This window comes from Nicotiana tabacum, chromosome 16 (assembly GCF_000715075.1).
Source record: "Nicotiana tabacum cultivar K326 chromosome 16, ASM71507v2, whole genome shotgun sequence".
Taxonomy (NCBI): Eukaryota; Viridiplantae; Streptophyta; class Magnoliopsida; order Solanales; family Solanaceae; genus Nicotiana; species Nicotiana tabacum.
This window is the reverse complement of record NC_134095.1, coordinates 26,586,496-26,604,997: the sequence shown is the minus strand read 5'-3', so window position 1 is coordinate 26,604,997 and position 18,502 is coordinate 26,586,496. Positions and strand designations below refer to the sequence as shown.

At 40.2% G+C, this 18,502-nt stretch overlaps 1 protein-coding gene across 1 annotated transcript; it reads right to left on the bottom strand.

Moving 5' to 3' along the window:
* Nucleotides 1-215: 215 nt before the first annotated feature.
* Nucleotides 216-5,696, bottom strand: LOC107791404 (RNA-binding KH domain-containing protein RCF3-like). Its single transcript, XM_075232665.1, has 9 exons — nt 5,549-5,696; nt 3,887-4,572; nt 3,017-3,439; nt 2,570-2,824; nt 1,978-2,316; nt 1,660-1,727; nt 1,413-1,524; nt 861-1,018; nt 216-663 (listed from the first exon to the last, which is right to left on the bottom strand). The coding sequence occupies exons 2-8, from the start codon at nt 4,568-4,570 to the stop codon at nt 875-877; spliced, it is 2,025 nt and encodes a 674-aa protein (XP_075088766.1). The 5' UTR covers nt 4,571-4,572; nt 5,549-5,696; the 3' UTR covers nt 216-663; nt 861-874.
* Nucleotides 5,697-18,502: the final 12,806 nt, after the last annotated feature.

Genomic DNA, 18,502 nt, shown 5'->3' with positions numbered 1-18,502 from the left:
TAGAAATGGAAAAGAAGGGAGCAGAAGCATCAGCTAATTTTAAGAATAAGCAGACTCATACTATGAAGTCAATGAATGACCTCTCAGTCTCTGGTATTAATGCAGCATAAGAAACAACAAAAACTGAACTGAAATTAGGTAATAAATCTTTCACAATTAAGGAAGTTAGACATATGTTTCTTACTTTGCGGGCCTGCCAAGGAAAAATATTAGTCTTTATCCTTAATGTTGTTATCTATCTTCTCATTAGACTGCTTTCAGTTTTCATTAATGCATTGAGATAAAACCAAAATTGAAGTCTTCAAGCTACACTTTGTGAAGGAATAAATCCCCAAGATATCAAATTGAGACAAGGCCAACACACTACTAATGGCTCCATCATATTTGTAGGACAAAGAGACAGGGCAATTTGCAAAAGTCTGCAAACAAAGATGTTAAAAAACCCTCCTTCTCCATCCTAGAATGATCATCTCAAGTGAAAACATATCAATATGTTCTGTGAAACTTTACCACCACAGAATCCGAATCTGTTAGCCAACTGGCAATACTTCTGATACTCTAACATGCATTTTTTTCCATTTTTCTTTTGTCAAGAGTTTGCAGCTTGTAAAACTGCTAAACCATATCTTCCAGTAGCCGTCACCGTAAACTCCAGCTTCAGCACTGCACAGAACACCATAACAATAAGTCTTCTGGAATAAGTTAACAACGCTTTTTGAATTCACATTGACAAAAGTATAAAAAGGGAGCATCCGCCATCCGGACTGCTCTCCAGGGAGCATAACTAACTATCCTGCATTCACACAGCTTCTGAAAACAAAGATCACTCAATTAGACGTCCACAAGATCGACAAAATTACCTCACTGCCACTAATCAAGCAGCTTCAGTCTCGACCATTACAAAGGCTTGGATGAGACTTTGAGCAGCATTAGTCTGCTCAGGCGTCCCAGATATAATGATAACAGTCTCTGTTGCTCCAGGCTTGGGATCATTTATGGTGACTTTTGCATCAGAAATCTAGAAAATAATTAGTCAGTGTCAAAAATGAAAATGTTTTTATACAATGCTAAATCCGTACTTCGCATAAATAAGACCAAGTATATTGATATGCTAATATTTAAAAACAGAAACTGGTGAAAAACACGGAAGTAAAATATGTAGAAAAAGACAAGCGGAAATCTATAACAGTAGAACATTAAGAACAAAGAAAACTAACAGTAACCAAGAAGAAGAAATATGTACCAAAAGAGGGAGATAATATTTACTATCATATATACACATTTATGCATAAAGAGGGAGATCATATATCTTTCGTATTGGGCATGGCCTTAGGTAAAGATCAATCAGAAATAAAAGTCAGAATATAAAAGAAGAAGAAAAGGTGTAATGCTATAGAATCCAGAGATCATACCTCACATATTTGTCGAAGACATCCCCCGCCTTCTCCATAGATTGCAGGAACGACAGATCGAGGTACAACTACTTCCACTGTAGTGCTTGTGATCACAGCTGGATGACTTCCTCTATATTAATGAAATTCACGTTTAACCAAGACATACATATATCATCAGTATATAATACAAAAATAGTAGAACATGAAGAAGAAAAAAGGAGGACAACGACTGAAAGAGTTTGGTCATGATCAAGAGTGTACTGACCCTCCAAATCTGCCAATACTTCGTGGACCTCCTACATAGTCTGGGAAGCCCCCACCTTCACCCCGTCCCTGCAATACAGTTCAGAAAATTAATATTTCTATGATATTTATCATTTATTGGATCAGAACTTTTTTCCTACCAAAAAGAGACGTGCTCTAGGACAATTCTGATGCTCGTGTTAAATTACATTGTGAAAGCAACAAGCACGTGGTTATAAGTACATTAGGTGGAGCAGCCTAGATATAAAAATCAACCAACTCCCATTTTAATAGTCACAAGAAACTCGAATGCTAGAATTAACTGCAAACAAATGCCTACCTGAGAACCCCATGGTGCTGAAGATGACATTCTATCAGATATATGAGGTGGAATGCCTGGCCTATGGAAATTTTGCATAAAGGGAGGACGATCATCATGTGGATGGAAACCACCATGTGGAGGTAGGACACCAACAGCATCAAACTTGTGAAATGATGGACGAATGTTAGAGAACATGCCTGGAGGTGAAAACTCTCTTCTTCCCATGTGTGAAGGGAAGGGAGTTACTTGGTCCAGGAAACCAGGGTTTGAAGGAAATGCATCACGAAAGTAATGATTCTGCAATCTGGTGGTAATCTGCAGAAGGGCTTCACAAACTTTTTCAAAGTCTCCATTTACCTGAGCAACCAAAAAGAAAAGCAAAAAGCAAGTCGAGATCTAGGAATTAGGCTTATCTTAAACCAAACAAATGTTGCTATAGATATCATACTAAACCAAAAAGAGAATTAAAAAGTAATAAATGTCAAGCCAGCGATAAACCAAAAAAGAGAAAATTAAAAAGTAACAAAATGGCAAGCCAGCGAGATGCAGAAAAGAATTGCTAACTTCTATTTTTAGTAACATCACTCAAATCATAAAAAGAGAAAAACACCTGAACTACTTCTTCATTTTCTGACGCAAACTTTGGGGTTTGATCCTTGCCTACAATACGAATATAGGCTCCAGTTGATTTCCTCATTTCAGCTATTATACCGCCACCTTTACCCAAGAGGCATCCGATTTGATTTGAGAACACCAAAAGTTTTGCAACCATGCCATTGTCCTTGTTCTCAGGTGCAGCCCTAAAAATTCGGGATTGAATGCGAAGGACAGCATCTTGTGGCAAAGATATCCTATCATCTGGGTGCTGCATAAATAGAATGACCTTAGCCTTTTATTTTGCAAAGGTTAGTTTATAGAACAACCAAGCAGCACGACTTAGAAGAGGAAAAGAAGAACGAGTATCAACTTTAGCGAAAAGAACGAAATCCCCCCCCCCCCCCAACTAAAGGACAATCCAGGAAAAGAAAGCAAACATATATCGAAATTCAAATCATACCGCTGGACCAGAGATGACAATAACTCGATCTTCAGAATCCCCTGCACCATCCAGAACTTTGATCTGACACCCAGTCTCATGCTGAAGTGCTTTGATTATACTTCCTCCCTTTCCAATTATACCTCCAACTTTTTCATCCGGACAAAGTAATCTGAAAGTCAAGGCGTCAGGAATAGGGTTCATTCGGCCAGGTATACCAACTTCCCCATCACGAGATCCAACAGAGGACAGAGGCCCCTGCCCACGGTAAGGACGTGCTGACGGTGGATGCAATTCCTGGTTAGACAGAGGATGGCCAGTAGACTGAGAAGATGGACCACCAGCATCAGCAGAGAGAAAATCCTGATCCCAAGAGGAATTCTCAAGTAATTGTCGAGCAACGACTTCGAGAGCTTTTTTAACTGCCTCACGCTTCCCAGAAATCTGCGACATAACAGTAAGGAATCTTTTCAGATTTCTGGTATATATGACAAAATTTGACCAATAGAGTACTTCATAAACCAGCAGACACTGTTCACATGATCAACTCTATGAAGCGTGAGGCAGGAATGAGATAGTGATGAAGCAGTATTCACCATGAACTCAACAAGCATGAAGAGTATTCAATTCGAATTGTATAGATACAGGGGCCATTCTTTGACACCAAAGCTCATCAGAGCACCTCTAACATAGAAACTACTGTTATATCAATATTAAGCCACAGACCTTTCAAAACATTGTGACATGCATGCACACAAAAAAACAGCGTTGAATTACGAATTCAACTCAGAAGTATAGATGATAACATTGACGATAGTTAATGACTAAGCTGAGAAGATCATATATATTAATGCTTACGCAAAATGAATGAATAAATATCAACAAATATACCTGAACCAATTCATCAGATGAAGACGCACATGAAGGTCGTTTGTCCTTGGGAAGAACCTGTATCTGTGCCCCACTTTCAGAAGACATCTGCTTTATCACACCACCACCTTTTCCTAACAAAGATCCCACTTGACTGGAGAGTATAAGCAATCTTATAATTAATGAGGAAGAATTATCACCCTCTTCATCTCCTCCATCCATTTCTACCCCTCCTTCAATCATCCTATCAAATACCAAGAATAGAGCTTTCTGAATAGATACTGTCTCCTTCTCAGTTTTGGAGCTTTCTGCTGGAGGGGACACCTTATTCTCACGCTTATCACCATTTTCATCAGTGCAACTGTCCTTTTCTTTAGTTTCAGTTCCCTCAACATCAGCCTGGAGCTGTTCGGTTCCCACTTCATCTTCTTTTCCTGAACCTACAATAACTATCACCCTCTCATCACAACCAACAACACTATCCTCAACTCGAATCTCTGCACCAGTATCCTCTCGTATCTGAGAAATTATGCTACTATCCTCTCCGATAAAGGAATCTATCTTAGAAGCAGGGCATAGTATACGAACTTTCGGAGGTGATTTCTGGGAACTAAAAGATGCTGATTTCTGCCACTTCCCTCGGCCATTTGTTTCTGCAAGGCTCCAAACATGCGGCCGCTTGGAAGGTGTCAACTTCATTGACATATCTGCATATTTTTTGTAACAGACGCTAACTTCAGGAAAGAATGATAAGAGTACAGAGGATGTATGAGCTAGGTTAGGAATATTGCCAACTAGTAGACTCAATTTGATAAGGCCTGAATCCAATCCATGAATGCAAACATAATCAAACTCCACAGAGCCACATTGGTAGTGATTTTCGAACCTCGTACATGTTATTCTCTTATATGATCAGTAAGACACATTAATTTCAAACAGCTACCTGAATAAGAGAAACGAAAGTACCAAGCGCGAACCCTAGTGGTGAGCAGCCGCACATATTTGAATTATGATTTAAGAGTCCATTAACTAAAGTCTAAAAGATATAGACATCAACCAGTTGATTTGTTCTAATTCATTGAACTACTCCATTGTAGAAATATCAGAAAAAATAAGGAAATGTTGTTTTTGCAAATATGAATCGCATATTTTTAAATAATTTTCCAAGAAAAGTTATCTTTATACCGGAGCCTTGAAGTTAAGAAAAATGGTTCATTGCTTTGACATTTTTCAGTCTGAGCATTTTGCATTTAAACTACTCTCCACCAATGTAGGCAGTAAATTCTAATACCTTATCGCCCCAACCCTTAAGACCCTATCATATTTTTCGGGCCATTACTTAATACCTTCTTCTTTTCTTTATTTTTTTTTAATTACATTACGAAGCAGTGATGCACTTCGTAAGTACTCTATATGTAATAGGAAGCTAACACTAGGCTTGCAAAAGCACAAAACCAAGAAAAGAAATTTCAGCTGAAGCATATAAAATTAAAAAGAAGAATTTTGTTAAAAATTATTTAATGCTCTATAGTTATACAGCAGCCAACAATTATGAACTTTAATTTTGGGAGGACCGATATTTCAACAGTTAGACTTGGCCACAGTGAAACTGAGAGTACGAAATTGACATAAACTGTTAAAACGATAGAGTGAAAGAGAATTGAGAGATTCAGCATTTTTTACCAATTAACTCGTCGGAGAAAACGTTCGGACCGTTTCTAGGGTTCCGCCGGCGACGTTGTGACGGTGAAGATAAATTTAGGGAGGGCGGTGCTGAAGTTTAGAACTGAGGTTTCACTTTTGTAGTATGTACAATTTTGCATATGGAATGAATTTATTCGTTTGCATTTGGTTCAAATTTATTGCTTCTTTTGCTCTTTTGCATTTTTATTCGAAAAAATAAAAGATAAAAGAGGTGTCTACTAATGACTTTTTTTTTTTGTTTAATCATAACTCATTGGCAAACTATTTTACGTGGCGTGTTTCTATCAAAAGTTTCTTCATTTTCTAAGAGCCAAACGTTTAACTAAGGGTCAAATAATTCTAGTATTAATGTTAAAACAGAAAATAAATCTTAGCGGTTCAATTTAATTTTGATATTTGAGTTTATAAATATTATATTTGCTTCGATATTAAATTAAAAAAAGTTAAATCAAACCAATAATAGATATAATACTTAGTAAATAAAAAAAATACATATTTATCCCTTAAAGTTTTCTTGAAAAACAATTGCATATCTAAATTTTACAAACAAATTTTTACCCCTATGATTCTGTTTGAAGTGAGTCTAATACCCCTTTAAGTAATGAAGCGGCAAATTGGGTATGTTCAATGCATTTGAAGAAAAAATGAGTCAAAATTATTAATTTTCACGTGCAAAATTTGCCATCAATTGAATAAAATATTGCATCATTTAGCTTCTTTTTTTATTTAGGTCCAAGTATCATTTAACTTTGCTCGTTGTAGTTTCAATTGTAAGGCTTGATAACATATCTTTTCAGCAAGCATGCATCGCCTTCATTTCTTATAGTGGCCGTCTTCTTCGTATGGCAAGTGCAACCCATTGGCGCTATATTATATGGCGATAATCTTGGTTAGAATGAGAAAAAATCCTCAAGATGGAAAGAAACTCGAAAAAGGGATCAGGAATAAAATAACAAGAAGAAACGAGCAAAAACTATGAAAGTTGATGATAAAAGCATTTATTTTTGTTCTTTTAATGAACCATGTAGATTGTTGAACAATGGGCGAATTTTCCAAATGTAAAGAACAATAGGATGACCAGTAATTTTAGTTGCTATGCTCAAATGTTTTGATACCAATATGGTATCGATCACAGCAATGAAACAATAACTAAAAGAGAAGAAGAGATAAATGGAAGAAGAAAAGAGAAGAAATAATTCAGAAAGTGAGGGAAATGATTTGTATTAGCTCGAAAAGTGTGTTCCCTGCTATTACAAATTATTACTTATACAATTAGAGTTTGAATTTGAAATGCAAGACTTGCTGAAATAGTTGTTGTTGTCCTACTCAGCTTTCACGTCTGCTGCTGGTGTGATATGTATATCAATACCCCTCTGATGAAGATCACCATTGTCCTCATGGGTGAAAGCTGGAAATCAAGCTCGTAGTGCAGAGGCTAATTCCCAAGTGGCATATGAAACATCTAAGTTGGACCATTTGATCAGGCATTGTACAACAACTTTGTTTCCCTTTTTGATCAAACATCTAGCTAGAATGGCTTCAGAAAATGGACAGAGCTGGATGGTCAGGTGAAGGACCAGAGGATGAACAATCTCAGAAGAAAGGTTATAGAAAATTGTGGGCTGAGAGATGTGAAAGAAGGTGGGATGGATAAGAACCTCTGGTGGCAGCAGGAGTTTATAAGCAACAACACCAACTTTTTCAACAATAGGATAGGGACCAAAGTAACGAGAAGTTAGCTTATGATAAGGAGAACCAGTCAATGTAGATTGTCTAAGGCTGCAACTTGACAAACACCCAATCTCCAACATGAAAGGCTTTCTCAGACCTGTGAGCATCAACTTGACCCTTCATTCTCAGCGGAGCTCTATGTAAATGAAATTTGGCCATGTGCAACTTGAATTCCCTTAATAACATAATGTCTTCAACAAGGGTGGAATCAGAATCTCTAAGTAGATAGGGCAAGCATAATAGAGGAGGATATCCATATAGAAGGTCAAAGAGGGAGGTTTTAATGGAGGAGTGTGGGCATGAGTTGTACCACTACTCAGATAAAGGTAAAAAAGAAGACCAATCATCAGGTGAATCAATACAAAAGCATCTCAAATAAGTCTCTAAGCACATGTTAAGCACCTCACTTTGGCTATCAGTTTGAGGATGGTAGGCAGTAGAAGTTTGCAGAGTAATTCCTTGAGTTGAGAGAAATTCTTTCCAGAAGAAACTGATAAAGATAGGATCTCTATCACTAGTAATGTAGCAGGGAATCCATGCAGATTAAAAATGTTGTCTAAGAAAACAGGCACCAAGGTTTGTGCAGTATAGAGGTGAGTGAGAGCAATGAAGTGACCACACTTGGTCAAACAATCAACTATGACCCAAATAACTATCCCTTGTACTTTGGCAGTCCCTCAATAAATTCCACGGTAATGTCAGTCCAAGGTAGTGTGCAGGTATAGGTTAAGGTTGGAGAAGACCAGGAGAAATAGAGGTATCATACTTATTTCTTTGGCAGGTAGTATAGTTCTGAATGAAGGTTGCAATGCCCTTCCTTATGCCCTTCCTATAGAGATAGGTTAACACCTTCCTAGTAGTGGCATCTAAGCCAGAATGGCCACCAGCTAAAGTGGAATGCCATAAAGTGAGCAGCTTAGATCTTAAGCAGCAGCATTCCCTATCACCAGTGAGCAACTTAGATCTTAAAGCAGCAGCATTCCCTATCACCAACTTCCTTTCCTTCGAAGTTGATTATTGATCCAAGTAAAATGCTTCTGAGAAGTCTACTGTAAAGACCAAATCAAGGTATGGAAGTAAGAATTAAAAGACCAACTGCAGTAATCTCTTCCAATAAATCAGTAGAGACAGAAGAAATAAGTAAGGATATCAACTCAGCTCCTTGAACTCTTGACAAGGAGTCAGCAGCTATGTTCTCATTGCTCTTCTTATATTGGATCTCAAAGTCAAAGGGTAAAAGTTTGGCAATCCACTTGATTTGAGAGTTTATATAGATCTTCTATTTTAGGAGATACTTTAAGGCTTTCTGGTCGGTCTTTATAATGAATTGTTGACCCATAAGATAGTGTGACCACTTGCTCACAACAAAAACAAGAGACAAGAGCTCCTTCTCATAGACAGAAAGAGCAGCATGCCTAGGAGCCAAGCCCTTGCTAATGAATGCCACATGATGACTCTCTTGCATGAGCACAACCCCAATACATGTACCACTAGCATCAATTTCTACCAAAAAAGAAGCAGAATAGTTGGGCAAAGCCAACACATAAGCAACACTTAATGCACTCTTCAAGGTAATGAAGGTTTGTTCAGCACTGGTGGACCAATTGAAGTTATCTTCCTTAAGCAACTCTGTGAGAGGTCGACTGATAAGACTATAATTCATGATAAACTTCCTATAGTACCCCAGCAAGGCCAAGGAAACCTCTTAGTTGCTTCACAATAGTAGGCACAGGCCAGTTTTGGACAGCTAGAATCTTCTTTGGGTCAGTGATGTTAGAAACTGTGCGTCCACCAGACTGTATAGAGAACCGAGTTCTCTATTTGTTTCCTCTGAAAATACTAATGAACCAAACTGTATAGCGATCTGGTCCTATATCAGTTTGGTACAGTGCTAAGTTTGTGTGAATCCACCAAATAGTAGAGTACCTGGTCCTTTATCGGGTTCTGTTGTGAATGCTAATAAAACAGTACGTAAATAAGGCCGAGAATTTTTACGTGGAAAAATCCCACACAAGGGGATCAAAAAACCACGACCTACACCTGTAGGCTTTTAACTTTACTAATTTGCAATCTCCCTATTACACGCCATTTTACAATAACTCTATTGCAAAGACTTCAACTAAATTGTGATGCTCTCGTCACAAGCCACTCTATAACTATCCTAGTTACAAAGAATTTGACTAACTCATGGTATTTCCACTACAAGCCACTTTGTCAAGCTACAGTTACAAAGGCTTTGACTAACTTGTGATGTTTCCACCACAAACCACTTTGTCACACTACAGTTACAAAGGATTTTTCTTATGACTCAACCTAATCAACGCTTCTAAGAAAGCTAGGTAGCAGTTACAATGAAGAACACATAACAAAGACTCAACAACTCTAAGGACTTAAGATATCATCAATCTCGGATCAGGTCCTTAAGTTTGCAGCAGCTTTGTTCTTGAGATAGGTTCTGGAACACTTGAGAGAATATTTTCCTTTTCTGATTTTGCAAGTGTTGAACCATAATATTGTGCCTTGTATGAGGTTTATACTACACAAGACATTACCTTCGTGATGTCAATTCACAATGGTGATGTCCAATCTCAATGGAAAGTGACTGATGCACTATCTGTTGCTCTATCTGCTGTACTGTTGTAGGCAGTCACTTTCTGCAGTTGCTTTCCAGCTGTAGTTGACTTTGTACTTCTGTCAGAGAACCCTAAGAGACCATGTCCCTGTTGTGTTCCTCTTTGTACAGTTGCGGACAGTCACTCAGTTGCGTTCTAGCTGTATAGTTGAAGTGTACTTCTGTTAGAGAACCCTAAGGGATCAGGTCCATGTTGTGTTCCTCTTTATACAGTTGCGGACAGTCACTTTCTGCAGTTGCGATCCAGCTGTATAGTTGACTTGCACTTCTGTCAGGGGAGCACCAAGGGATCAAGTTCCTGATCTGGTACTTGTGCACACTGCCCAGATTGTTTAAGTTGAGTAACTTGAATCATTGTACTTTAGTTGATCAGAGAATGAGTGGGCGCTGGAAACAGTGCAGTGCGGCAGAATTTTCGTTTCCAGCTGTGTCCAATTGTCTTTGTATTGCCGTGAGGAACTCACAAGAGTATCAGGTCCTTGTATGGGTTCTTACCTCCTGAAGTTGTAGCAAGTTCACATTTGGTTGGAATCCGTTAGCTGCAGTGTAATCCAAGTGAGTCAGGTTTCCTATCTGGTTCTTGACATTAAGTTTGTTAGATCATCAAAACACAAGGAAAAGATATTGAAAACCTATCAATTTCCCCCTTTTTGATGACGAAAAACTTAGAATTGATATTTCCCCTGAGAACCAGATCTCCACATTGTTCCCCCTATGAATCAGCCATATTCCTCATGAGAACCGAACCTAAGGAACTGATCACAACTGGTTCCTCAAGACTGTTTGGCAAATCATCAAAACTCAAAGTACCATAGCTTATCAATTTCTCCCCTCTTGATGAATGACAAACCTAGCATTATTCCCCCTGAGAATTAGGTTCCTTATCTGCACTGATCACATTCGGTCCGTACCCAGTATGTTGAGAACGTTTGTCATCATCAAAACATAACATAGAGTAACTTAGATCAATTTCCCCCCTTTTGATGATGACAAACCTAAAATTATTATTCCTCTTGAGAACCGGATTCCTAACATGTTTCCCTGCGGATCAGACCTATAATCAACATATTATCAGTACGTTCCCCCTGCGAAGCACAGCCATCAACAAAGTTCCTCCTGCGAAGCAGAGCCATCTTTCATGCACAACACACATGTCAATTCGATTTTGTTCATCCCCCATGTGGACACCTATATTACTTCCCCCTTTTGGCATCATCGAAAAGAATAACAGAAGAAGTACTACCAAAAAGAAGTTCAGCAACATTAACTCAGGCCACTTGGGCAACACAACATAAACAATAACAAGAATAACAAATGAAGGTCAGTGCACAAAATAGAGTGATTGCCCATAGTGGAGTAATTATGATAAAAGCACAGTAGCTTCAACAATACATAATATGACAATTTAAACAACTGAAGTACCAATGTCATCAAATATAGGGATCAAAAGAAGGTAAGAATTCAAGGGAATTTGGAAGGAGTGAAGGACATGGATCACTGGGCAGGAAGAAAAGTAAGGGGCTAAGGCTTTGATGAGCTTGTCCGTTTGTTTATTTACTCTCCTTTGATCAATGATCATCTGCTTTCTCAGTTCCTTCACTTATTTCCTCGAATCTTTCATTCTCACCCTTCAACTTAACATTTTATTCTGCTGAGGGTCCTCGAGGACCAGGTTCTCAACCTATCTGAGTATGTTGAACCATTAATCAGCGCACCAAGAATCTCCCCAAGCTTTGTCTCATCAAGAACAGACTCAGTACCATGCACATATAGCATCATAGTATCACATAAAACATAGAAGTTTTTACTTCTTCTTTAGAAACATTGGGACTTGTAGGAACAAAGAGGTGATTCCAATTTTTAGAACTCAACAATGTCGAGAGGTTCCTCCATTTTTCAGCAATATCAGAGTCAACACTCTACCTTACAACACCTTTTGAGATTTCAACATCTTCTACCTCCAAACCTAATGGCTCAACCTTTTGCTTTTGTAAGGAACCAGGTTCCTCACTTACACTACCCTTTCTATCCCTGAGCACCATGTCTCCCTCTTCTTCTTCTCAATCTGTTTTACCCTTATCATCTATTGTATCTTTCTCAACCAACTTTATTTTCTCCATTTTTTCACTTCATTCTCTCTTCCACAATCACTACAGCAGCAGGTCACCACAATCACCATGCGTCTTCTTATTTTGCTTCGCATTTGGGTGTACCTCGGGATTTTTTGAATTCCCCTGTTTATGTTTCTACTCCTATGGGAAATTCTCTTGTTGTGGACCACATTTATCGGTCGTGTTTGGTTGCTCTTAGTTGTTTTGAGACCAGAGCCGATTTATTGTTACTCAGCATGGTAGATTTTGACATTATCTTGGGGATGGACATGTTGTCGCCCCATTATGCTATTCTTGATTGTCACGCCAAACCGTGACGCTGACTATGCCAGGTGTACTACGTGTTGAGTGGAGAGGTACTTTAGATCACACTCCCAGTAGAGTTATTTCTTTTCTTAAAGCTTAGCATATGGTTGAGAAGGGGTGTGACACGTATTTAGCTTATGTGAGAGATGTCAATATTGATACCCCTTCAGTTGATTCAGTTTTAGTAGTACGAGATTTTCCCGATATGTTCCAGCTGACCTTCCGGGCATGCCGCCTGATAGAGCTATTTATTTTGGCATTGATCTGTTGCCGGGCACTCAGCCCATTTCTATTCCTCCGTATCGTATGGCTCCTCCTGAGTTGAAAGAGTTGAAGGATCAGTTATAGGAATTGCTTGATAAGGGTTTTATTCGGCCTAGTGTATCACATTGGGGTGCTCCTGTCTTGTTTGTGAAGAAAAAGGATGGTTCTATGCGTATGTGTATTGACTATCGCCGGTTGAACAAGGTTACAATGAAGAACCGTTATCCTTTGCCTTGTATTGATGATTTGTTTGACCAACTTTAGGGCGCACAGGTGTTTTCTAAAATTGACTTGCGCTCAGGTTACAATCAGTTGAAGATTCGGGAGCCAGATATCCCGAAGACTGCTTTCAGGACTTGGTATGGTCATTACGAGTTCCTTGTCATGTCATTTGGGCTGACCAATGCGCCAGCAACCTTTATGCATTTGATGCATAGTGTATTCCGGCCGTATTTCGACTCGTTCGTCATTGTCTTTATTGATGATATTCTAGTGTATTCCCGGAGTCAGGAAGATCATGAGCAGCACCTGAGGACTATGTTTCAGACTTTGAGAGAGAAGAAATTATATGCTAAGTTCTCGAAATGTGAGTTTTGGTTGGATTCAGTGGCATTCTTAGGCCATGTGGTATCGAGTGAGGGTATTTAGGTGGATCCGAAGAAGATAAAGGCCATGAAAGGTTGGCCCAGACCATCCTCAGCTACCGAGATCCGCAGTTTCCTTGGCCTAGCGGGTTACTACCGTCGTTTTGTGGAGGGGTTTTCATCGATTGCAGCCCCTATGACCATGTTGACCCAGAAGGGTGCTCCGTTTCAGTGGACGGAGGAGTGTGAGGTGAGCTTTCAGAAGCTCAAGATAGTGTTGACTACAATACCAGTTTGATATTGTCTACAGGTTTAGGGTCTTATACGGTCTATTGTGATGCCTCGAGGGTTGGCCTCGGAGCGGTGTTGATGCAGGATGGTTGGGTGATTGCCTATGTGTCCAAACAATTGAAGATTCATGAGAAGAACTACCATGTTCACGACCTTGAGTTAGATGCCATTGTTCACGCCCTGAAGATTTGGCACCATTATTTATACGAGGTTTCCTGTGAGATTTATATTGACCATCGGAGCTTGCAGCACTTGTTCAAGCAAAAGGATCTAAATTTGCACCAAAGGAGGTGGTTAGAGTTGCTGAAGGATTATGACATCATTATTTTGTATCACCCAGGCAAGGCCAATGTGGTGGCCGATGCTTTGAGTCGTCGGGCAGAGAGTTTGGGGAGTTTGGCTTGTTTACCAGCATCGAAGAGGCCTATAGCGATGTATGTTCAGGACTTAGCCAACCAATTTGTGAGATTGGATCTTTCAGAGCCTAGTCAAGTTCTAGCTTGCGTGGTTTCTCGGTCTTCCTTATTTGATCGTATCAGGGAGCGATAGTATGATGACCCTCATTTGCATGTCCTCAAGGACAAGGTTCAGCACCGTGATGCCAAAGATGTGACTATTGGTGATGATGGGGTATTGATGAGGCAGGATCGAATTTGTGTACATAATGTTGATGGGCTTCGGGAGTTGATTTTGGAAGAGGCCCATAGCTTGCGGTATTCCATTCATCCGGGTGCCGCGAAGATATATTAGGATTTGAGGCAGCACTACTGGTGGAGGCGGATGAAGTAGGATATAGTTGTATTTGTAGCTCGATGCCTCAGCTATCAGTAGGTGAAGTATGAGCACCAGAGACCGGATAGGTTGCTTCAGCAGATAGAGATTCCGGAGTGTAAGTGGGAGCGAATCACTATGGACTTTGTAGTTGGGCTCCTACTGACTTTGAGGAAGTTCGATGCTATTTGGGTGATTGTGGATCGACCGACCAAGTCTGCTCATTTCATTCCTATGTGTACGACTTACTCTTCAGAGCGGTTGGCGGAGATTTATATCCGGGAGATTGTTCATCTGCATTGTATTCCAGTGTCCATCATTTCAGATAGAGGTACACAGTTCACATCACGGTTCTGGAGGTCCGTTCAGCATGAGTTGGGTACTTGGGTAAATTTGAGTACACCATTTCACCCTCAGACGGACGGACAGTCCGAGCACACTATTTAGATTCTTGCGGATATGCTTCGTGCGTGTGTGATTGAGTTTGGAGGGTCTTGGGATCAATTCTTGCTTGGCAGAGTTTGCTTACAACAACAACTATCAGTCTAGTATTCAGATGGTACCGTATGAGGCTTTATATGGGAGATGGTGTAGATCCCCGGTGGGTTGGTTTGAGCCGGGTGAGGCTAGATTGTTGGGCACAAACTTGGTTCAGGATGCTTTGGAGAAGGTTAAGGTGATTTAGGATAGGCTCCGTATCGCCCAGTCCAGACAGAAGAGTTACACGGACTGGAAGGTTCATGATGTTTCTTATATGGTTGGAGAGCAGGTTCTGCTTCGGGTTTCGCCTATGAAGGGCGTTATGAGATTTGGGAAGAAAGAGAAGTTGAGTCCGAGGTTTATTGGCCCTTTTAAGATATTGAGGCGTGTTGGGGAGGTTGCTTATGACCTTGCCTTACCTCCCAGCTTGGCAGGAGTTCATCCGGTATTTTATGTTTCGATGCTCCGGAGGTATCACAGTGATCCGTCGCACGTGTTGGATTTCAGTTTAGTCCAGTTGGACAAGGATCTTTCTTATGTTGAGGAGCTAGTGGCAATATTGGACAGACAGGTTAGCAAGCTGAGGTCAAAGAACATTGCTGTAGTAAAGGTTCAGTGGCGGGGTCAGCCGGTCGAGGAGACGACCTAAGAGACCGAGCAGGATATGCGCAGCCGTTACCCTCATCTTTTCACTACTTCAGGTATGTCTCTATGCTCGTTTGAGGACGAACGAATGTTTAAGTGTAGGAGGATGTGACGACCCATCCGGTCGTCTTAAGAATTAATGCCCCGATCCCCTATTAAATGCTTTCCCCGAGTCTATTTCTGCTATTTTGATTTGCCGGGATGTTCAGTTTTAAGTTTCGGAGAGTTTTGGGACACTTAGTCCCTAAATGAGAGCTTAAGTGTTGAAAAATTGACTATAGTCGGAACAGTGTGAAGACGGACTCGGAATGGAAATCTTATGGTTACGTTAGCTCTATTGGGTGATTTCAGGGTTAGGAGCGTGTTCGGATTGTGTTTTGGAGGTCCGTAGCTAATTTAGGCTTGAAATGCCGAAAGTTGAATTTTGGAAGTTTCCGGTTCGATAGTGACATTTTGATCCGAGGGTCGGAATGGAATTCCGAGAGTTGCAGTAATTCCGTTATGTTATTTGGGATGTGGGTACAAAATTTCAGGTCATTCGGATGAGGTTTGGTAGATGTTTTGATCGAAAATGTGTTTTTAGAGTTCTTGAAAATTTTAAGCTTGAATCCGATGAAAAATATGTGTTTTGAGCGTTCCAAAGGTTGGAACAAGTTTGAATGATGTTTTAGGATTGGTTGGCAGGTTTGGTTGAGGTCTCGGGGGCCTCGGGTGTGTTTCGGATGCTCAACGGGTCATTTTTGGAACTTAGGAAATTGCAGAAAGTGTTGCAGCAGTCAGTTCTAGTTTCCTTCATCGCGTTCGCGAGTGGGTTCTCGCATTCGCGAAGAGGAGTTGGGACTGTGGGGGGGACTGGGGGGCTTTGGCCTTCACATTCGCGAGAGGGCCTACGCATTCGCGAAGAGGCTGGATGGTTGTGTTATGCGTTCACGATTGGACTTCGCGTTCTCGGAAGAGGAATTGGTCCAGTGGAGTTTTGTGCATTGCGTTCGCGTAGTGCCCGTCGCGTTCATGAGCATCTCTTCGCGGAGTAAGGGACGTGTTCGCGAAGAAGGAAAAAATGGTCAAAGTTATTTTGTGCTTCCCGAACGCGAGGCTTTGACCGCATTCGCGAAGAAGGAATTTTCTGGGCAGATATAAGATTTCAAAATCGAGGGTTTAGCCATTTTTATCAAAACTTAAGCTTGGGAGCTCGGATTTGAGCGAGATTTTGAGGGATTTTTAGAGGTATCGATTGGGTAATGATTCTTAACTCATTTTTGCTTGTAACCCATTAATCTAAACATGAATTCATCCTTTAATTTCGGAATTTGTATGAAAATTGGGGAAGGGTTCTTAGGCCAAGAAATTGAGTTTTGATTGGGGATTGACATCGGATTTGGATAATTTTGGTATGGTTAGACCAGTGAGAGTGTGAGGATTCTGAAACTATAAATTTTACCCGATTCCGAGACGTGGGCCCGAGGGGTATTTTGGTTATTTTACATAATTTTGCGTATTAGCTTAGAATTTAATTGTAGAATCAATTACTTGAAGTGTTATTTACATTATGCAATTTAATTAAATAGATTTGGGCTGTTTGGAGTCGAGTACTCGTGGCAAAGACATGGTGTTGGGTTGATTTTGAGCTGGTTCGAGGTAAGTGGCTTGTCTAACCTTGTGTGGGGGACTTTCCCCTTAAGATTGGTATTGTGATAATTGAAATGCCTTGTACGTAAGGTGACGAGTGCGTACTTGTGCTAATTGTTGAAAATCCAATTTTCATTAAGTAACTTTAATTGTGTTTTCCCTTTTCTATTTATTCTACTTGCACTTTTAAACCTGCTGTTAGTTAGAGAAGCATGTCTAATTAACTTAATTGTTTTATTTGCTTTAACTGCCTTATTTGTATTACGTGAAACATGCTAGGTTAGAATTGTCTGTGTTACCTTGTTATGAAGTTGAGTTTATTTGAGTATTCCTTGTGCCATTGTTGTGTGTTTTACTTTGGGACTACGAGACGGCATCCTCGGAGATCCCCTATACGCATTTACGATTTGAACTAAAGTGCGGGGTACCGAGAGATCCCTAGCACGTACATTGAGGATACCAAGAGATCCTCGGGATACCAAGAGATCCCTATCATACATTGTGGATACCAAGTGATCCTCGGGATACGAAGAGATCTCTATCATACATTGAGGATACCAAGAGATCCTCGGGATACCAGGAGATCCCTATCATACATTGAGGATACCAAGAGATCCTCGGGATACCAGGAGATCCCTATCATACATTGAGGATACCAAGAAATCCTCGAGATACCAAGAGATCCCTATCATACATTGAGGATACCAAGAGATACCTAGCATATATTGAGGATACCGAGAGGATACCGAGAGATCCTCAATATACCAAGAGATCCTTGGCATATATTGAGGGTACTAAGAGATCCTCGGGATACTGAGAGATCCCTGGTTATTTCCTTGTGATTGTTTTGCCTCTGTTTCAGTTATTGAATTCCTTATTTTCTTGTATTAAATTCTTATCGTTAGTTTTCAACTTTATTGCTTATCTTATATTGTCATGTCTTATATTCTTTATTTTATCTCATTAGGGCCCTGACCTTCCTCGTCACTGCCCCACCGAGGTTAGACTTGGCACTTACTGAGTACCGTTGTGGTGTACCCATGCCCCTTCTGCGCATGGTTTTTTATGTGCAGATCCAGGTACTTTCACTCTGTCTTATCATCCTTGAGGCGAGGAGCTTCTGTAGAGACTTCAAGGTATATCTGCCGCTTCCGCAGACCGAGAAGTCCCTTTCTATCTTTCTGTAATAGTATAGCCCTTCAGTATTCCCCTTTTGGTTAGACATTTCTGGAGTTAGAGCTTCTTATATATCTCTTAGCTTGTGATTCGTGGGTTTCCGGGTCTTGGATTTAGATATTGGTTTTGAGATATATATAAATATGGTGTATGCCGAACGACACATTTAACACTGTTATTGCCTTATTTCTGTCTTTAAATTGTTTTACTTCCACAAATTTTGGTTTTCTTCTGCAATTTAGGCTTACCTAATCGTAGAGACTAGGTGCCGTCACGATGGTTCACGAAGGGCGAACTGGGGTCGTGGCAACCA